Source organism: Hyla sarda, chromosome 1 (assembly GCF_029499605.1).
Source record: "Hyla sarda isolate aHylSar1 chromosome 1, aHylSar1.hap1, whole genome shotgun sequence".
Taxonomy (NCBI): Eukaryota; Metazoa; Chordata; class Amphibia; order Anura; family Hylidae; genus Hyla; species Hyla sarda.
In genome coordinates this window covers 362,758,663-362,774,883 of record NC_079189.1, presented here as the reverse complement: position 1 = coordinate 362,774,883, position 16,221 = coordinate 362,758,663, and the positions used below count along the sequence as shown (strand labels likewise).

The following is a 16,221-nucleotide window of genomic DNA, read 5'->3' as shown; positions in this document are numbered from 1 at the left end:
GTGCAATCGGTTCCTCAGCCCCTGTACTACTACTCCCTACATGAAACAGACTCTATTCCATGATGGGAGTAGTAATAGAACCGCTCCCGCAGAGTCACCACGGCTGCACGCAGAGCTGGGGGTACTACTACTCCCATCATGGAACAGGACCTGTTCCACGATGGGAGTAGTAGTAGCACCGCTGTGCTGCATTGTAGTACCAGGGTGCCTGTGCAGTAAAGTCTAAGAAACAGTACAGAACTTTGCACAAAACTGTGGTTGACCACGGTTTTGTGCACAGAAACAAAATGCACCAAATCGCACAAGTACAAAAGCTTACACAACACATATACATCCTGTTGCGTACGTTTTTTAGTCAATGTATACGGTTCTGTCCGTTTTTCAAACAGAAAACCCTATATAGCAACCGTATAGCAAAATCGTGATGTAAATGCACCCTAAGAAATTTGGACTCCGCCAATCCACAGCCTAACAGATTGTGTACAAATAGAGAAATGCAAAACCATTATTATATTTCACAGGAGTGGTCAACTAACAAAGATCACTCGAAGAGCAAGGCATATAATAGAAGTCACAAACGACTCAAGATAACCTCTAAGTAACTGATGGCCTTTCTCACATTAACTAATGTTGATTTTCAGGAGTCCACTATCAGAAGGGCACTGAATACAACCTTGTATCACAAGGAAAAAGCTGCTGCTCTTTAAAAAGAACATTGCTGCCCATCTGCTTTTTTGCTGAAGATCACTTGGATGAGCCAGAAGGGTATTAAAGCTATGTTTTGTGGACAGATATAGATCTTTGGTTTAAATGAGAGGTGTTAGGTGTAGAGAAATAAAAACACAGCATTCCAGCATAAATACCTTATAGCATCTGGAAAAAAAGTGATGATAGTATCATTTTTTTGGTCTGTTTGGCTGCATCTGGGCCAAGATGGCTTGCCATGACTCATAAAACAATGAATTCTGATATCGGCAAATTCTCAAGTAAAATTTAATTACTTCTTTCTTAAAGCTGAATCTCAAGAGAACTTGGTGATGCAGCAAGATAACCATACTTACACAAGTGATTCTATTAAAGAATGCTTAAAGGGGTACTCCGGTGGAAAACTTTTTTTTAAATCAACTGGTGCCAGAAAGTTAAACAGATTTGTAAATTACATATATTAAAAAATCTTAATCCTTCCAGTACTTATTAGCTGCTGAATACTACAGAGGAAATACTTTTCTTTTTGGAACACAGAGCTCTCTGCTGACATCACGAGCACAGTGCTCTCTGCTGACATCTCTGTCAATTTTAGGAACTGTCCAGAGCAGCATATGTTTGCTATGAGGATTTTCTCCTACTCTGGACAGTTCTTAAAATGGACAGAGATGTCAGCAGAGAGGACTGTGCTCGTGATTCAGCAGAGAGCTCTGTGTTCCAAAAAGAAAATAATTTTCTCTGTAGTATTCAGCAGCTAATAAGTACTGGAAGGATTAAGATTTTTTTTATAGAAGTCATTTACAAATCTGTTTAACTTTCTGTTTAACTTTCTGGCACCAGTTGATTAAAAAATAAAAAAGTTTTCCACCGGAGTACCCCTTTAAGGAAGAATAAAGTAAAATTTTTGGAATGGTCAAGTCAAAGTCCTGAACTTCATCCAATAGGAATTTGAAAGGATCTGAAGCGAGCAGTTTATCAGAGTAAACTCACCAACATGACAGAGTTGAAGCTGTTTTGTACCGGTAAATGGGCAAACATTCCTCCAAGCCAATGTGCGGGACTAATCTAATGTAGTTGTAGGTCAAATTTATGCAGAAATATAGAAAATTCTGAAGGGTTTGCAAACTTTATAGCACCACTGTATGTATCCTTTCCTATTGGCACCAGGAATGTGAAGCATTAATAGAACTTGGCAGTATGGAAGATAACATTAGGTTGCACCAGAAACAGAACCTTTCTTAGTCAGTACTGTTCGGCACCATTTGTCATAATGAAAAGTTGGGGTCCACCTGAAACAATTTCCCACCTCTCAGCTTCCTCCCAATAAGTATAGTGGAAGTGTGCAAGATCTTAAAAAGACCTTCCCCGTATAGGTGTGCTCCGGCAAAAAGTCGCATTATTTATTGTGGGGCCTGGTATCTGCTTTGCTGCACCACTTGGTCAGGGGTCAACATGTCACAATGCTGCTCAACCAATCAGTGACTTAGGTAAGACACCACTGCGGCACAAGACATTGCAACACTAACAGGTTATGGGGAAGCAAGAATGGTTTCTTTGGTTTATGCAGGCAGCCTGGGTACATTGTAAAAAAAAAAAAAACACTCTATGTCTCTGTTCAGACATTCCCCCAGCAGCGGAGCGCTTAAGGAACCGGTCGGGCTAGGACCGCTCAGAAATGCGCCATCTCACAGACGGCAATGCATTTCTGTGCAGACTCTGCATAAAGAATATACATGTCTTATCTTTCTGCAGATACATCTGCTGCGAAAATTCCACAGTGTGCACAGTTCAGCAGAATTCACTGGGAATCTGCTGCTGTGGAATGTCGGTGCGGCATTCTAATGCGCAAATTAACATGGCCTAAATACTGGACAAGGGTGATACATTAGTCTATTTCTTATGTTACTCTGCAACTTGATGAAAATAAAAGGCTTATCACAACATAGTAATAGATTTTGTCCTAAAAATATAATAAATTAGATTTGTTTTGAAAACTACAACATATTAAATGGTGCCTATAAAAAGAAATATATCATTTTCTAAAACCTTAAGCCTTATATATTATCTTAGGCTTAACCTAAGCCTACTATAATAGCCTCACACTGCTTTGCTTAGACCTCCCTTGTTCATCTATACTCTTGTCTTCCTTGTGCACCTTAGCACATATAGTAATCACCTGCTCAGAAAGGCAAAGTAAGATTGCATTTTCACAGTTAACAAACTTTAAAAACATATGTAGATTAGGCTTTGGAGTTTATTGGGTATTCTTCTCGGTCTAATCTGCGTATCTTTTTAAACTCTGATATCTCAGCGCTGGATGGGTCCAGTAACTAATGAGACATATGTACAAATTCTGGACAAAGGCTCCATACAGCCATGCTCTTATTTTATACCCTTAAAAACTGCTGAGAGGTCTACTTTAAAGCCATACATATTAGATACTGGTCAGGGGGGACAGCCATCTAATGGCTTTGGTGGGCTTCAGACTCTCTCTTCTAACATCTGCAATAAGGATGATGCATGTGGATTTGAATGCTAAATTATTTGAACAGACATGAGCAAGCGTTTCATATGTATGGGCAGTTTAGAAAAGACCGTCGTTGTTTATCCGACAGCTCTCTTACGTGTATGGCTACTTAAAGTTATTCTAAAATACAAAAAAGGAAGCAACTTTTTAAGGCAGTGTGAAAACAAAACAAAAGTCTATACTCACCTCAAAGTCTATTCTCAACTATACCCCTGCAGTCTCATTATAATGGTGTCTTGTCTATGGTGAACTTTGCTTTGGGACAAAAAGTTCACCGAAAACCAGGCAGCATGATAACGGAGGCTATGGGTAAGCAAAGGAAGTAAGTATAGGCTTTTTTATGTTCTCACACAGCCTGGTGGTAAAAATTTACGTTTATGTAAAAAACAGGATAAGGGATAACCCTTTAAAACTTATCTGAATAATATTTATTTATTCCGATCTGTAGAAATATAAAGTAAAAAAAAAAAAGAAATTGACATGACTTTCCATGTAGAAACACATTTCATATTTTCTATTGGTCCAAAGCTATGGCACTCAGTGGCAGCACCATGGCCTGGTAGCGGACTGTTAACAGAGGGAGGTCCTAGCATCTTTGTGGGCCCAGATAAAACCTGGTCCTGATGGATGTATGAGCTGTGTTGTGGCACAAAGGGACTACGTGCAGATAGTCTTTGTGTGGAGTCTAGTTGACCTGTGGTTAACTTGTGAGATTTCATAGGCTTGAGACCTGTTCATTGGATAAATGTTGGTAAACTGTAAGCCAGAATGGTTTTGTGTGATGAAGTGCTTACAGAAACACTGTGCAGTGGGTTGCCAAGCTTACTTTCCTAGGAACCCATGAGTAAGAGATGTCATTATGACCTTGCTAAGAGAGGTTTGGAGTGTTGATGAGAGAAGACAGCAAAGGACGTGCTCTTGACATTGCATGTGACTGCTGAGGCCACTCATTGCATGTACCATCCCATGCTGAGTGTGCAGTGACAGCAGCATGGAATCTAGCGGAGGGGTAAGGATGGTTGCCTTATTCTGCCCACAATTCCCAGTCATGGGGTAATATTGGCTTAAGGTTTAAAAAACTTTTTAACAAAACAGTAAGTCATGTAAAGACAACCTTGCCCATGCGTGCCCACTCCTTTGTTGGAGCAGATGCAACCTGCAAGAGGATATTCCTTTTGGTTATCTGTGATGGTTAGGTTAGTTTTCTATAATTATACTGAAATAGAAATAATCATTATAGCAATTGTATTTGATTATTCTAAATCCTGATAATGGTTGACCATGCAGTTTCTAACATTTTAGATAAACTAGCAAAACAACCCTATCTCTCTAGACACCCGAGACAGTAGGAATGTGAGTGATATGGCTGATATAAAATATACCATAGACTCTTCAGACCTCTTCAGTGTGTAGGTCTATTGTGGCTGTACAGTGTCTTCTAGGAGATGCTGGAACACAGTAATTGTTAATTGCCGTATCTTTTTATTTAGAAAATATGCAGATGCAATAGTCTTTTTTTCACCTGCTGTTTCCAGTATCCTTCAGGATATAGTTTGCCACTTTGCTCTATGCATTACAGAGCTTTCTTAGCTTCTCCTTGAGATCATTTTTTTCTGTGCTAAAGCGGATATGTTACTAACAACCTTTATCACCTTTCTACAGGATGGGGGAAATCATGTGATCGCTGAAGGTCCAGCTGCCAGGACCCCCACAATCACAAGGTCCCAGACTCTCCAGTGTGAATGGAATGGTATAGTGTAGTTACGTGACTGCCTCTATGGAACTGATGGGGATAGTGGGTACCCTGGTGGTCAGACCCCCCAGTGATCACACATTTATCACCTATACCTTAAGGGGTATTCCAGGATTTTTTTTTATTTGACTATGCTACAGGGGCTGTAAAGTTAGTGTAGTTCATAATATTATTTATTTTTATTTATTTTATGTTATTTATTTTTAACAGCATACAAAATTACTGTTGTCTCAGATTTTTCCCAGCTTGCAATGCGTCCGAGACCTGACTCACTAGTCAGCTGATGACAGGGAGCCTGTCTGCTTCAATGGGTGGAGGAATCGCTTGGTGGGAGAGAGATCAATCTGAAACAGCTGTAGGCACCCTGATTGAAAACCACAGGTCTTTTGTTTCAATGGGTGGGGTGGCTGATGTGTGGGAGGGAGGAAAATGAAATTGGGGGATTTGTAATCAAAAAAAGAAAAGTCAAACAGGAAATACCAGTTCACAAAAAGCTAGCCACAGTGTTATGGTAATCTCACAACATAGCCATTTAGCCTAAATATAAGTGCAGATCCTTTCTAAGCATGTCCATTACTGTCTGGCAGTTACGTACTAAAATCGCCTTATGGTGGATAACCCCTTTAAGAAAAAGCTAGGATAATTCTGAAATGTATCTAGCCGTCTCTATACCGCAGGAGTAGTGACAACAGAGCTTGAAAGTATACCACCTGTTTAGGCTCCAGCATTGTCTTCTCCTCCTCAGCTGATGCTGGGCAGCATTTCAGGTAGCCGTGGCAGCAGCCCTGGGACTCATAGAGGGAGACTTATTAACACCTATAGAGGAAGAGTGGTGCTCATAGCAACCAATCAGATTGCTACTTTCATTTTTTAAAGGCCTTTTAAAAAATGAAAGAAGCTTATTATGGGTAGCTGCACCACTTTTCCTCTATAGAGGTTTTAGTAAATCTCCCATAGAGTCGCTCGTCATGCTCTGACATGACTACTCTGGCCATTGGGAGCCCTACTCGTGATTGCAGAACACAATGGGTTAACCAAGGAACAAACCAGGGAACACAAAGAGGCAGAAAGGGCAAATTCAGGCTGACTAGAATCAAAACCAGGATAAGGGTGCATGCACATGTGCATATTTTTGCTGCAGATCTGCTGCTGCAGATTTTTGTGCCCATTGACTTCAATGGACAGCAAAATCTGCTGAAGCAAATCAGCTGCAGAAAATGCACATATGTGAACACACCCTAAAGCAGAGATACAAACACTCAAGGCAGGCAGAGTTTAAAATCGGCAAGACAGAAGAACGGTCTAGGTATGGGCAGAAGGTTAGACTGGACCGAAAACAAGGTACAGGACGGCAGGCAAGAGAGTAGTAAGGAAGCAGGCCAAAAGGTCCGAATACCAACAAACCAGCAAAGGTAACAAGAGTACAAACACTAGTGATACAGGAGAACTGCAGTCATGAGCAGGGCTGTGACACACTGCAGGGATATAAATATTCTGCCCACTGCTGCTAGCAACAGTTTCCATTGGTCACAGTGGCCATGTCAGAGCATAACAAGCAACTCTATGATTTCTAGGGCTCTTGCTGCGGCTACCTGAGACACAACCCAGCATCAGCTGAGGCAGAGGAGACAGTGCTGGGGCTTGGATAAGTTAAAGGAGTACTCGAGCGCTGCTTTTCTTTCCTATTGTGCCCAGGCTGCAAAAAACCAACCTTAACTGCCACTATCGTTTTTCGGTCCTCCGGTTCCTGTCTTCTTCCTGCTTCCGTGTACATAGATCATCACACCTTGGTCAGCGTATCACCGTCCCCAGCGATGTCCTGCCTCGGCCAGTGATAGGCTGAGCACAGTGTCATGTAAGGAGCCTAGGCAGTAGAGAGAAGGCAGGGTCCGAGCTCCTTACATGACACTGCGCTCAGTCTATCACCGGCCGAGGCAGGACATCGCTGCGGCTGGTGATACGCTGACCACAGTGTCACGATCCATGCACACAGAAGCCGGAAGAAGACGGGAATCAAAGACCGATAGCGGCGCAACAGGGGAACGGAGGAAGATGAGTTAAGGTTTGTTTTTGTTTTTTTAACAGCCCGGGCACAATAGGATAAAGAAAAGCAGCGCTGGAGTACTTCTTTAATTGGTTAAACCACCATTGTATTTGAATGTTATTTAAAATTCTCCAATTAACATTGACAGCCCCCAGCTATTCCTATTGGGGGCATGGAGCATCTTAGTTATGCAAAATTAGAAGGATTAAGGGTATATTCACACGTACAGTATTCTGTGCATATTTGATGCGCAGGATTTGAAGTTGTGTTCAGTCATTTAGTTTACATTGAAATCTGCAGCAGAAAAACCTGCGCCAGGATACTGTAGGCGTGAAGGCGTGAATACACCCTTAGGGTGCGTTCACACGTACAGGATCCTGCGCAGATTTGATGTTCAGGATTTGTAACTGCAGATTAGAAGCTGTGCTCAGTCATTTAGTTTACATTGAAATCTGCAGCAGAAAATCCTGCGCATCAAATCTGCGTAAGGAGCAATATGATCAACTTATTTAAGTCTCTAACATTACCTAAACATATAAAAAATAGCTACGTTCAGTTTAACATAATTGCTGGGTAACATAAGTTTTTTTCTTAAAGGTAAAGAAAAAAAAGCTATACATTTTTTAGATGTAATTTTGTGTTTCACATATGCTCCATAGAAGCTGCAGATAGAGGATGAAGTGATAGCATTGTGCTGCTTTGTGTGGGAGTGGAAGTCTCAGCACTTAGATGCTAGGATGCTGATTATAGGGGATTACCAGAGTTCTAGCATGCCTTGAACTTTGCCTTGCTTGGCAAGGACATAAACCTTCGCTCAATGGCTAACAGTGCTGTGCAGCAGAAAGCTGAGCTTATACCGTTCTATGAAAATGAAACCTGCTGATATTACATCACTGGACATGGATGAATTATTATTTAATGCAATATCCTTTCATTTTAAAGAACCATTTCCTTTGTCGTTTTACTATATATTATTTATGTATCTATTCTGTGTATCTATTGAATAATACTTTGGGTACATTTACACAGGCAAAACAAACTGTGGTTTTTGATACAGAAATCGGGACATGAGGGTTTTGTCTGTGTGCAAATAACCTTACTTCACTTTTATGTTTGTAATCAGTAATATACAGAGATGGTCTAAAGCCCAAAAATTTAGGTATGATGGTAATAAGCACCAAGCTACCCATATCAGCCACCAGGAAACTAAGATGTGGCAAGTTGTTTTGCAGTTTCATAGTGTGGTGTCTGGGGTGTTGCAATGGTGAATGAAGAGTCTGGTGGTATTAACCCTTAATTGTCATGACGCCAGGGTGCGGTTTGCTTAGTATTGAAGGTCCTGCTGCCATCCGGCCCACAAATGCCAGGGATTGTAAACGGAATGTCCACTGCAGAATTTATGAGATAACTGGAAACTTTTACTTGAACTTTTTTGCAACAGTCTTTACAATTATACAGTTTCTCCTGAGGCAACCGGGATGCCGGTTCCTCACAGGCTTTGCTGGGACTGATAGTAATAAGCTTTAAGCAGGCCACTGTGCTACTAATTGTAAGATTCGAGTAGAATAGTAGTCACACAGGATTTGTAGATTGAGCTTTATAACTCACGGTTTTATGTGCTGCTGGGTCTTTAGGCTTTGGCCTAGTTGAGATGAGATTGAAGATATGCTGATTTGCGGATTGTGCTTGCTTGATAGTCCGGAAATAAGAGCAGGAACAAGAGAGCTAAGAGAGGGAATTTAGTGACTACAGCCCTTTAGATACTAAGGGGGCTGGACTAAGCTCATTGGCCAGCAAACCTGTAAGTCCTGAACCCAGTGAACTCCGGGTACATCACATGACCCAGGAAGGTCCTTAAACATATGTACATCCATAACTGTAGATCATCACCCCTGAGGAAGTCCCCTAGGAGTGACGGAACGCATGGGGCTCCGGTCTCCCTGCCCTTTTGCCATCTCATCACTGCTCCTTCGTCTTTGGTTTGCTTACTTTTGTACTCATTTATATTATTTGCATTGTATCTCATTCCACTGATTTATTCTATTTATTATGATTTTCTATAATTCTTTATACACTATCTTGGAGTGATAGCTTCATTTTAGCATTGCAATTAGGGCAGGGTTGGGGGGTCATGTCCCCTTCCCCCATTAATGATATCAGGCTCACAATTGAGCCTTTTTAAATGGTTTTAAATGTTTGTGTCTCCCTTTTCTGTACTTGGTTTCTATAAACAAAGCTTATAACTTAAACTTACTTTGGGTGTGCACTGTATGTAGCTTACTTTTTCTTGGATAGACATTGTGCTTTTCTTGCTGTAAGTAGCACCCCTAATTATATTGATTCAATATATTGGTTGAGCCCTTCCCCTTTTTCTTGTACTACAAACCTGTAAGTCCTGAACCCAGTGAACTCCGGGTATATCACATGACCCAGGAAGGTCCTTAAACATATGTACATTCATAACTGTAGATCACATGACCTGGAAAGGTCCTATACATTTATTATACCTATACATTAAATAATAGACATGTAAATACAATTATATGAGGCGACCAAGGGGCAAGCCCTACTGGAGAGCCCTGTGGAGATGGAGGAGCTCTAGCTGAGGGGACTTAGCACAAGGGACAGGACAAGGTCCTCTACCGGGACACCACAATAGTAATTGAACAGTCACTTAGTTAGTAAGGTTAAAGGTTGTCCAAGTCACCATTCAGTATGGGATCCTGCAGTGTTGATTGACAGAAAAATGAATTGCTTCCTATTAAACCTGTCAGCAGGAATTATTGTATGAAACCACTGGGCCACATCATAGGTGTAATTAAAAGTGTTCCTTCTAACCAGAAATAATAGCTTTATTCATGCGCATTGTATGCAAATTAACCCCAGGTAGGCATCAGAGTGAGGAGCACAGCACTTAACTGTAATCAGACTTCCATAGCGTGACTACAGGCAAGACGCTGTGACTAGGTGCCCCCTTCTCCCTGCCCTGCTAACTGCTGTGAGCTAATTTGCATATGACGCGCGCATGAATAAAACTATTGTTATTGGCATTTAGGATAACTGAAATTATGCTACAAACCACTGTAGGAAAGCTTGTATGAACAACACCTATAATGTGGCCCTAGTGGTTTCATCTGCTAATTCCTACTGATAGGTTTCCTTTTGAGGTGAAGGTTTCCCTCTCAGTATAAATGAATCCAGAAAGGAAATTCAAAAAGAAAAGAACTTCCTGGGAGGGTTAAGATTTTTTTAATAGAAGTTATTTACAAATCTGTTTAACTTTCTGGCACCAGTTGATGAAAAAAAAATGTTTTCCAGGGGATTACCCCTTTAAAAATATGGCCACTAGGGGTCTCTGTCTTTTTAATTTTGCAAACGAACCATAAAAAACCATATCAGATATATAAACAGATTTGAAAATTACTTCTATTGAAAAATCTTAATCCTTCCAATAATTATCAGCTGCTGAAGTTGAGTTGTTCTTTTCTGTCTGGCAACAGTGCTCTCTGCTGACATCTCTGCTTGTCTTAGGAACTGCACAGAGTAGAAGAGGTTTGCTATGGGGATTTGCTTCTAAACTGGGCGTTTCTCGAGACAGGTGTCATCAGAGAGCACTTACACAGAAAAGAACAACTCAACTTCAGCAGCTCATAAGTACTGAAAGGATTAAGATGTTTTAATAGAAGTAATTTACAAATCTGTTTAACTTTCTGGAGCCAGTTGATATATAAAAAAAAGTTTTTTTCCTGGATAAACCCTTTAAAGAAAATGACCAAAATATCTGGGGGGGGGGTCAGGTGTTGTTATCTCCATTCTGTTCCTCAGAGCACAGACAGGGTCCAGACAGCTTGCAGTCTTTTAAGGGGTATTCCAGTAAAAAACTTATATATATCTCAACTGGCTCCGGAAAGTTAAACAGATTTGCTAATTACTTCTATTAAAAAATCTTAATCCTTCCAGTAGTTATCAGCTGCTGACAACGGTGCTCTCTGCTAACACCTTTGCTTGTCACAGGAACTATCCGAAGCATTAGAGGTTTGCTATGAGGATTTGCTCCTACTCTGTACAGTTCCTGAGACAAGCAGAGGTGTCAGCAGAGAGCACTGTTGTCAGACAGAAAAGAGCAACTCAACTTCAGCAGCTGATAACTACTGAAAGGATTAAGATTTTTTAATAGAAGTAATATACAAATGTGTTTAACGTTCTGGAGCCAGTTGATATGAAAAAAAACTTTTTTTTTTCTGGATTACCCCTTTAAGAAGGGCATTTCCATGCACATTGACAAGCAATACAAGGTGCTAAACTATTATTTGTATGTAAAATGTACAGAGCCCTGCCTGTCCTGCCCTCACTTCCTGTATTTGGTCTCCTCATAGTGACACACAGGCAATAGCGGCAGGGACAGCATTTTTAAATATACAAATGCTTTAATCAATGTATATTACAAATATACATATAATGGTATTATCTACATTATATAAAAATATTTTGTTAATGACAGGTACACTTTAACCATTTGGGTTTATTTCTTATGGGTTGATTTACAATCATCTTATTTGAAATTGTTATTACTATTAATATTATTGCCCTTATTCATGATACAGTATGTCCTTTGAGTTATGATAAAAACAAAGTTTATGATGCATTTAAAGTGTTAGTGTCATTATAAGAAAATTGCTTAAGTCAGTGTAGTAATGTGCCCTAAGACCTGTATGCATAATAATATGCATGTGTTAATATGTAAAATACCTTTTGATCTATATATTACTTTGATGAGTCTTTCTGAATTTCTCTCTGCTGACACCTCTGCTTGTATCCCCTGGAACATGACGAGCTCCTCTCCTTCCCCTCCTGCTCTATATAACTTTAATGCAGCCATGTGAAACTATATGGTGCAAGGAAAGAAGAAAAACCTGCATTTTGTGCCAAAAAATAAACATGTTTTCTTTTTTCACAGCTTTGTAACCAAAGTGCATGCTTTTTAAAACTGTAAAGCAGCCATGTGGAATCTATATGGTGCAAATACACAGAAAAAAGTTCATAAAATGACCAAAGAGAAACCATTTTACATATAAATAATAGTTTAGCACCTTGTATTGCTTGTCAATATACACTGAGGACTAGAGATGAGCGAACTTACAGTAAATTTGATTCATCACGAATTTCTCGGCTCGGCAGTTGATGACTTATCCTGCGTAAATTAGTTCAGCCTTCAGGTGCTCCGGTGGGCTGGAAAAGGTGGATACATCCCTAGGAAAGAGTCTCCTAGGACTGTATCCACCTTTTCCAGCCCACGGGAGCACCTGAAAGCTGAACTAATTTATGCAGGATAAGTCATCAACTGCCGAGCCGAGAAGTTTGTGACAAATCTAATTTACTGTAAGTTTGCTCATCTCTACTGAGGACAAGCAGGGCTCTGTGCAGTGAGGACAAGCAGGGCTCTGTGCAGTGAGGACAAGCAGGGCTCTGTGCAGTGAGGACAAGCAGGGCTCTGTGCACTGAGGACAAGCAGGGCTCTGAACACTGAGGACAAGCAGGGCTCTGTATGCAGAGGACAAGCAGGGATCTGTACCTGAGGAAAAGCAGGGCTCTGTTCACTGAAGACAAGCAGGGCTCTGTACACTGAGGACAAGCAGGGCTCTGTACACTGAGGACAAGCAGGGCTCTGTGCAGTGAGGACAAGCAGACTCCTGGCTTCTCAATCATCCTACTGTGAGAGCCGGGAGCATGTCACAAAGCCTCAGTGCACAGAGCCCTGCTTGTCCTTAGTGCACAGAGCCCTGCTTGTCCTTTGTGTTCAGAGCCCTGCTGGTCCTCACTGCACCGAGCCCTGCTTGTCCTCAGTGTACAGAGCCCTGCTTGTTCTCAGTGTACAGAGCCCTGCTTGTCCTCAGTGCACAGAGCCCTGCTTGTCCTCACTGCACAGAGCCCTGCTTGTTCTCACTGCACAGAGCCCTGCTTGTCCTCACTGCACAGAGCCCTGCTTGTCCTCACTGCACAGAGCCCTGCTTGTCCTCACTGCACAGAGCCCTGCTTGTCCTCACTGCACAGAGCCCTGCTTGTCCTCACTGCACAGAGCCCTGCTTGTCCTCACTGCACAGAGCCCTGCTTGTCCTCACTGCACAGAGCCCTGCTTGTCCTCACTGCACAGAGCCCTGCTTGTCCTCACTGCACAGAGCCCTGCTTGTCCTCACTGCACAGAGCCCTGCTTGTCCTCACTGCACAGAGCCCTGCTTGTCCTCAGTGTACAGAGCTCTGCTTGTCTTCAGTGTACAGAGCCCGGCTTGTCCTCAGTGTACAGAGCCCTGCTTGTCCTCACTGCACAGAGCCCTGCTTGACCACCAACACTTCCTGTATTTGGAGAGTTCATTATATGCTCACTTTTTTATTTCTATTTGTCTTCCAGAAACATTCTCTATGTGTATCCACAGAGGCTGAATTTTGGGAATCGACTTTTATCTGCAAGAAATATCACAATCAAAATACAGTTTATGTGTGGAGAAGATGCTAAGAATGCTTTGCCGGTAAACCTTGTTCATATGCAAAGAGACACGGGAAGGAAACACTCTTCCCTTTCTTCTTTCAACCCGCCCACTTAACCATACGCAATATTAGCACATTGGGAAGATTTATGAAAAGTAGTGCAAGGAAATGCAAAGTAGTTGCCCCTACAACCAGACTACTTTGCCACTCTCATTTTCTAAAGGGCCTCTGAAAATGAGAGCTGGAATCGGTGCTTTATGTAGCTTCTTTGTTTCCTACTTGTACTATTGATAAATTACCCCCATAGAACATTCCCTAAGAGAATGCATAGTAGTGCACTTATGCCCCAAAAATATTTTTATTGGAGCATAGCCTGTGTTAATGCATAATTCCGATCACAGCAATAGAATACCTGTGTAAATCTCTCACCAACTTTGTAGTCCAAGACTTGCCGAGACTACAGCGATCAGGATATGTATTTGCCTGAAGACCCATACAAATATATGGGACTTAAGCCAAATCTGTATCCTTATCGCTACTGTCTCAGGCAAGTCTCGGACTATGAAGTTGCCATGAGATATATGCTAGAGTGTGAGTGTAGTAATACTTTAAAGGGGTAATCCATTGGGAATTTTTTTTAAATCAAGTTTAACAGATTTGTAAATTTCTTTATTGAAAAATCTTAATCCTTCCAGTACTTATCAACTGCTGTATGCTGCACAAGAAGTTATTTTCTTTTTGAATTTATTTTCTGTCTGACCACAGTGCTCTCTGTTCACACCTGCCTATTTCAGGAACTGTCCGGAGCAGGATAGGTTTGCTATGGGGATTTTCTCCTGCTCTGGACAGTTCCTGACATGGACAGAGGTGTCAGTAGAGAGCACTGTGGTCAGACAGAAAAGAAGTTCAAAAAAGAAAAGAACTCCCTGTGGAGCATACAGCAGCTTATAAGTACAGGAAGGATTAAAGGGGTACTCCGCCCCTAGACATCTTATCCCCTATCCAAAGGATAGGGGATAAGATGTCAGATCGCCGCGGTCCCGCTGCTGGGGACCCCAGGGATCGCTGCTGCAGCACCCCGCTATCATTACTGCACAGAGCGAGATCGCTCTGCACGTAATGACGGGCAATACAGGGGCCGGAGCATCCTAACGTCACGGCTCCGCCCCTCGTGATGTCACGGCCCGCCCCTGTCAATACAAGTCTATGGGAGGGGGCGTGCCGGTCGTCACGCCCCCTGCCATAGACTTGCATTAAGGGGACGGGCCGTGATGTCATGAGGGGCGGGGCCATGACATCACGCTGCTCCGGCCCCTGTATCGCCCGTTATTACGCACAGAGCAAACGCGCTCTGCGCAGTAATGATGGCGGGGTGCTGCAGCAGCGATCCCTGGCGTCCCCAGCAGCGGGACCCCGGCGATCTGACATCTTATCCCCTATCCTTTGGATAGGGGATAAGATGCCAGGGGCGGAGTACCCCTTTAAGATTTTTGAATAGAAGTAATTTAAAAATCTGTTTAACTTTCCGGCAATTGATTTAAAAAAAAAAAATTCACTGGAATACCCCTTTAAACTTAGATGAAAATCTAGTCCTATGGAAAAATTGTATTTTCATCTAGTTCTGAAGTCAATCTTCTTCTTTACTCAGTAGAAATAGAATTTACCATCCTATGTCTATTAGCTTAACAGCATTCTTTTATTAGTATAGTAACTCATCTGATGGTCTCAGTCATAATAATAGGTTACACTTATTCGATATGAAAATATGTCCTTTGCAATTTGTTTTATTTCTGATGCCTAAGGTGCTGAAACAAGAACTCACTTGTATTGTGAAGGAAGTTAAATGTCCTATTCGTACCGTACAAATATAATTTACCTGTGGATAGAGGAAAAGTGCTTATGGTGGCAAATCTCCTTTTCACAAATTTGATTCTAAATTTGATCTTTTTATATAATCGTTTGTATTTCTACACCAGTTATAACGTCAGACCCTCCTGCCTATTATTGTGAAATTGCCCCATCGGTTGTCTTCTCTTGTGCGGGCAGCTACTGCAGATCCAGTGTTAGTCAATTCAAGCAAAAAAGTAGTATAAAATGTAATCTTTATTCTATAGCATTAAAACACTGCAACAATCGGCACATATGACTGTGGATTAGCAAAGATGGCAATGCATTTTGGGTCAAATGTACGCCTTTCCTAAGGTCGTAACCCCATTGCACAAGAAATGCGTCACCATCTTTGTGAATCCCTGAGATATGTGCCTGTTTTTTTACAGTAATTTAACGCTATAGAGTAAAGGTTATGTTTTATGTTACTTTCTCTTTATTACTGCCAGAACAGCTCTGACATGTCAAGGTATGGCCTCCCCAAAAAAAACTCTGATGGTGACAATGTGAGAAAACAGTAAATAGAGTCACTCAATGATAGGATAATCCACAAAGATATATATCTATCTATATATATATATGCATACACACACACACACACACTCAGGCCATATATATATATATATATATATATATATATATATATACTTAGGTCCTCCTGCTTTATACCATGTTGCCCGTAGATTAGACAGCATTTTCATGGTGCAGATTCCCATTAAAGGGGTTTTCCATGATCCACTTGGCAACAAGCAAACAACAAGAGAGCTTCCAGCTATATTGTTCGGGCTGCCATTCAAAAACAATTGATTTCTGATAATTAAC

At 41.4% G+C, this 16,221-nt stretch overlaps 1 protein-coding gene across 8 annotated transcripts in view; it reads left to right on the top strand.

Moving 5' to 3' along the window:
- Positions 1-16,221, top strand: part of DOCK8 (dedicator of cytokinesis 8) — a 238,314-nt gene that overhangs the window by 158,448 nt on the left and 63,645 nt on the right. For all 8 annotated transcript variants that reach the window (XM_056522784.1, XM_056522774.1, XM_056522767.1 and 5 more), the window contains one exon: positions 13,436-13,553. In XM_056522784.1, coding sequence (XP_056378759.1) covers positions 13,436-13,553 — 118 coding nt within the window. The remainder of the gene's footprint in view (positions 1-13,435; positions 13,554-16,221) is intronic.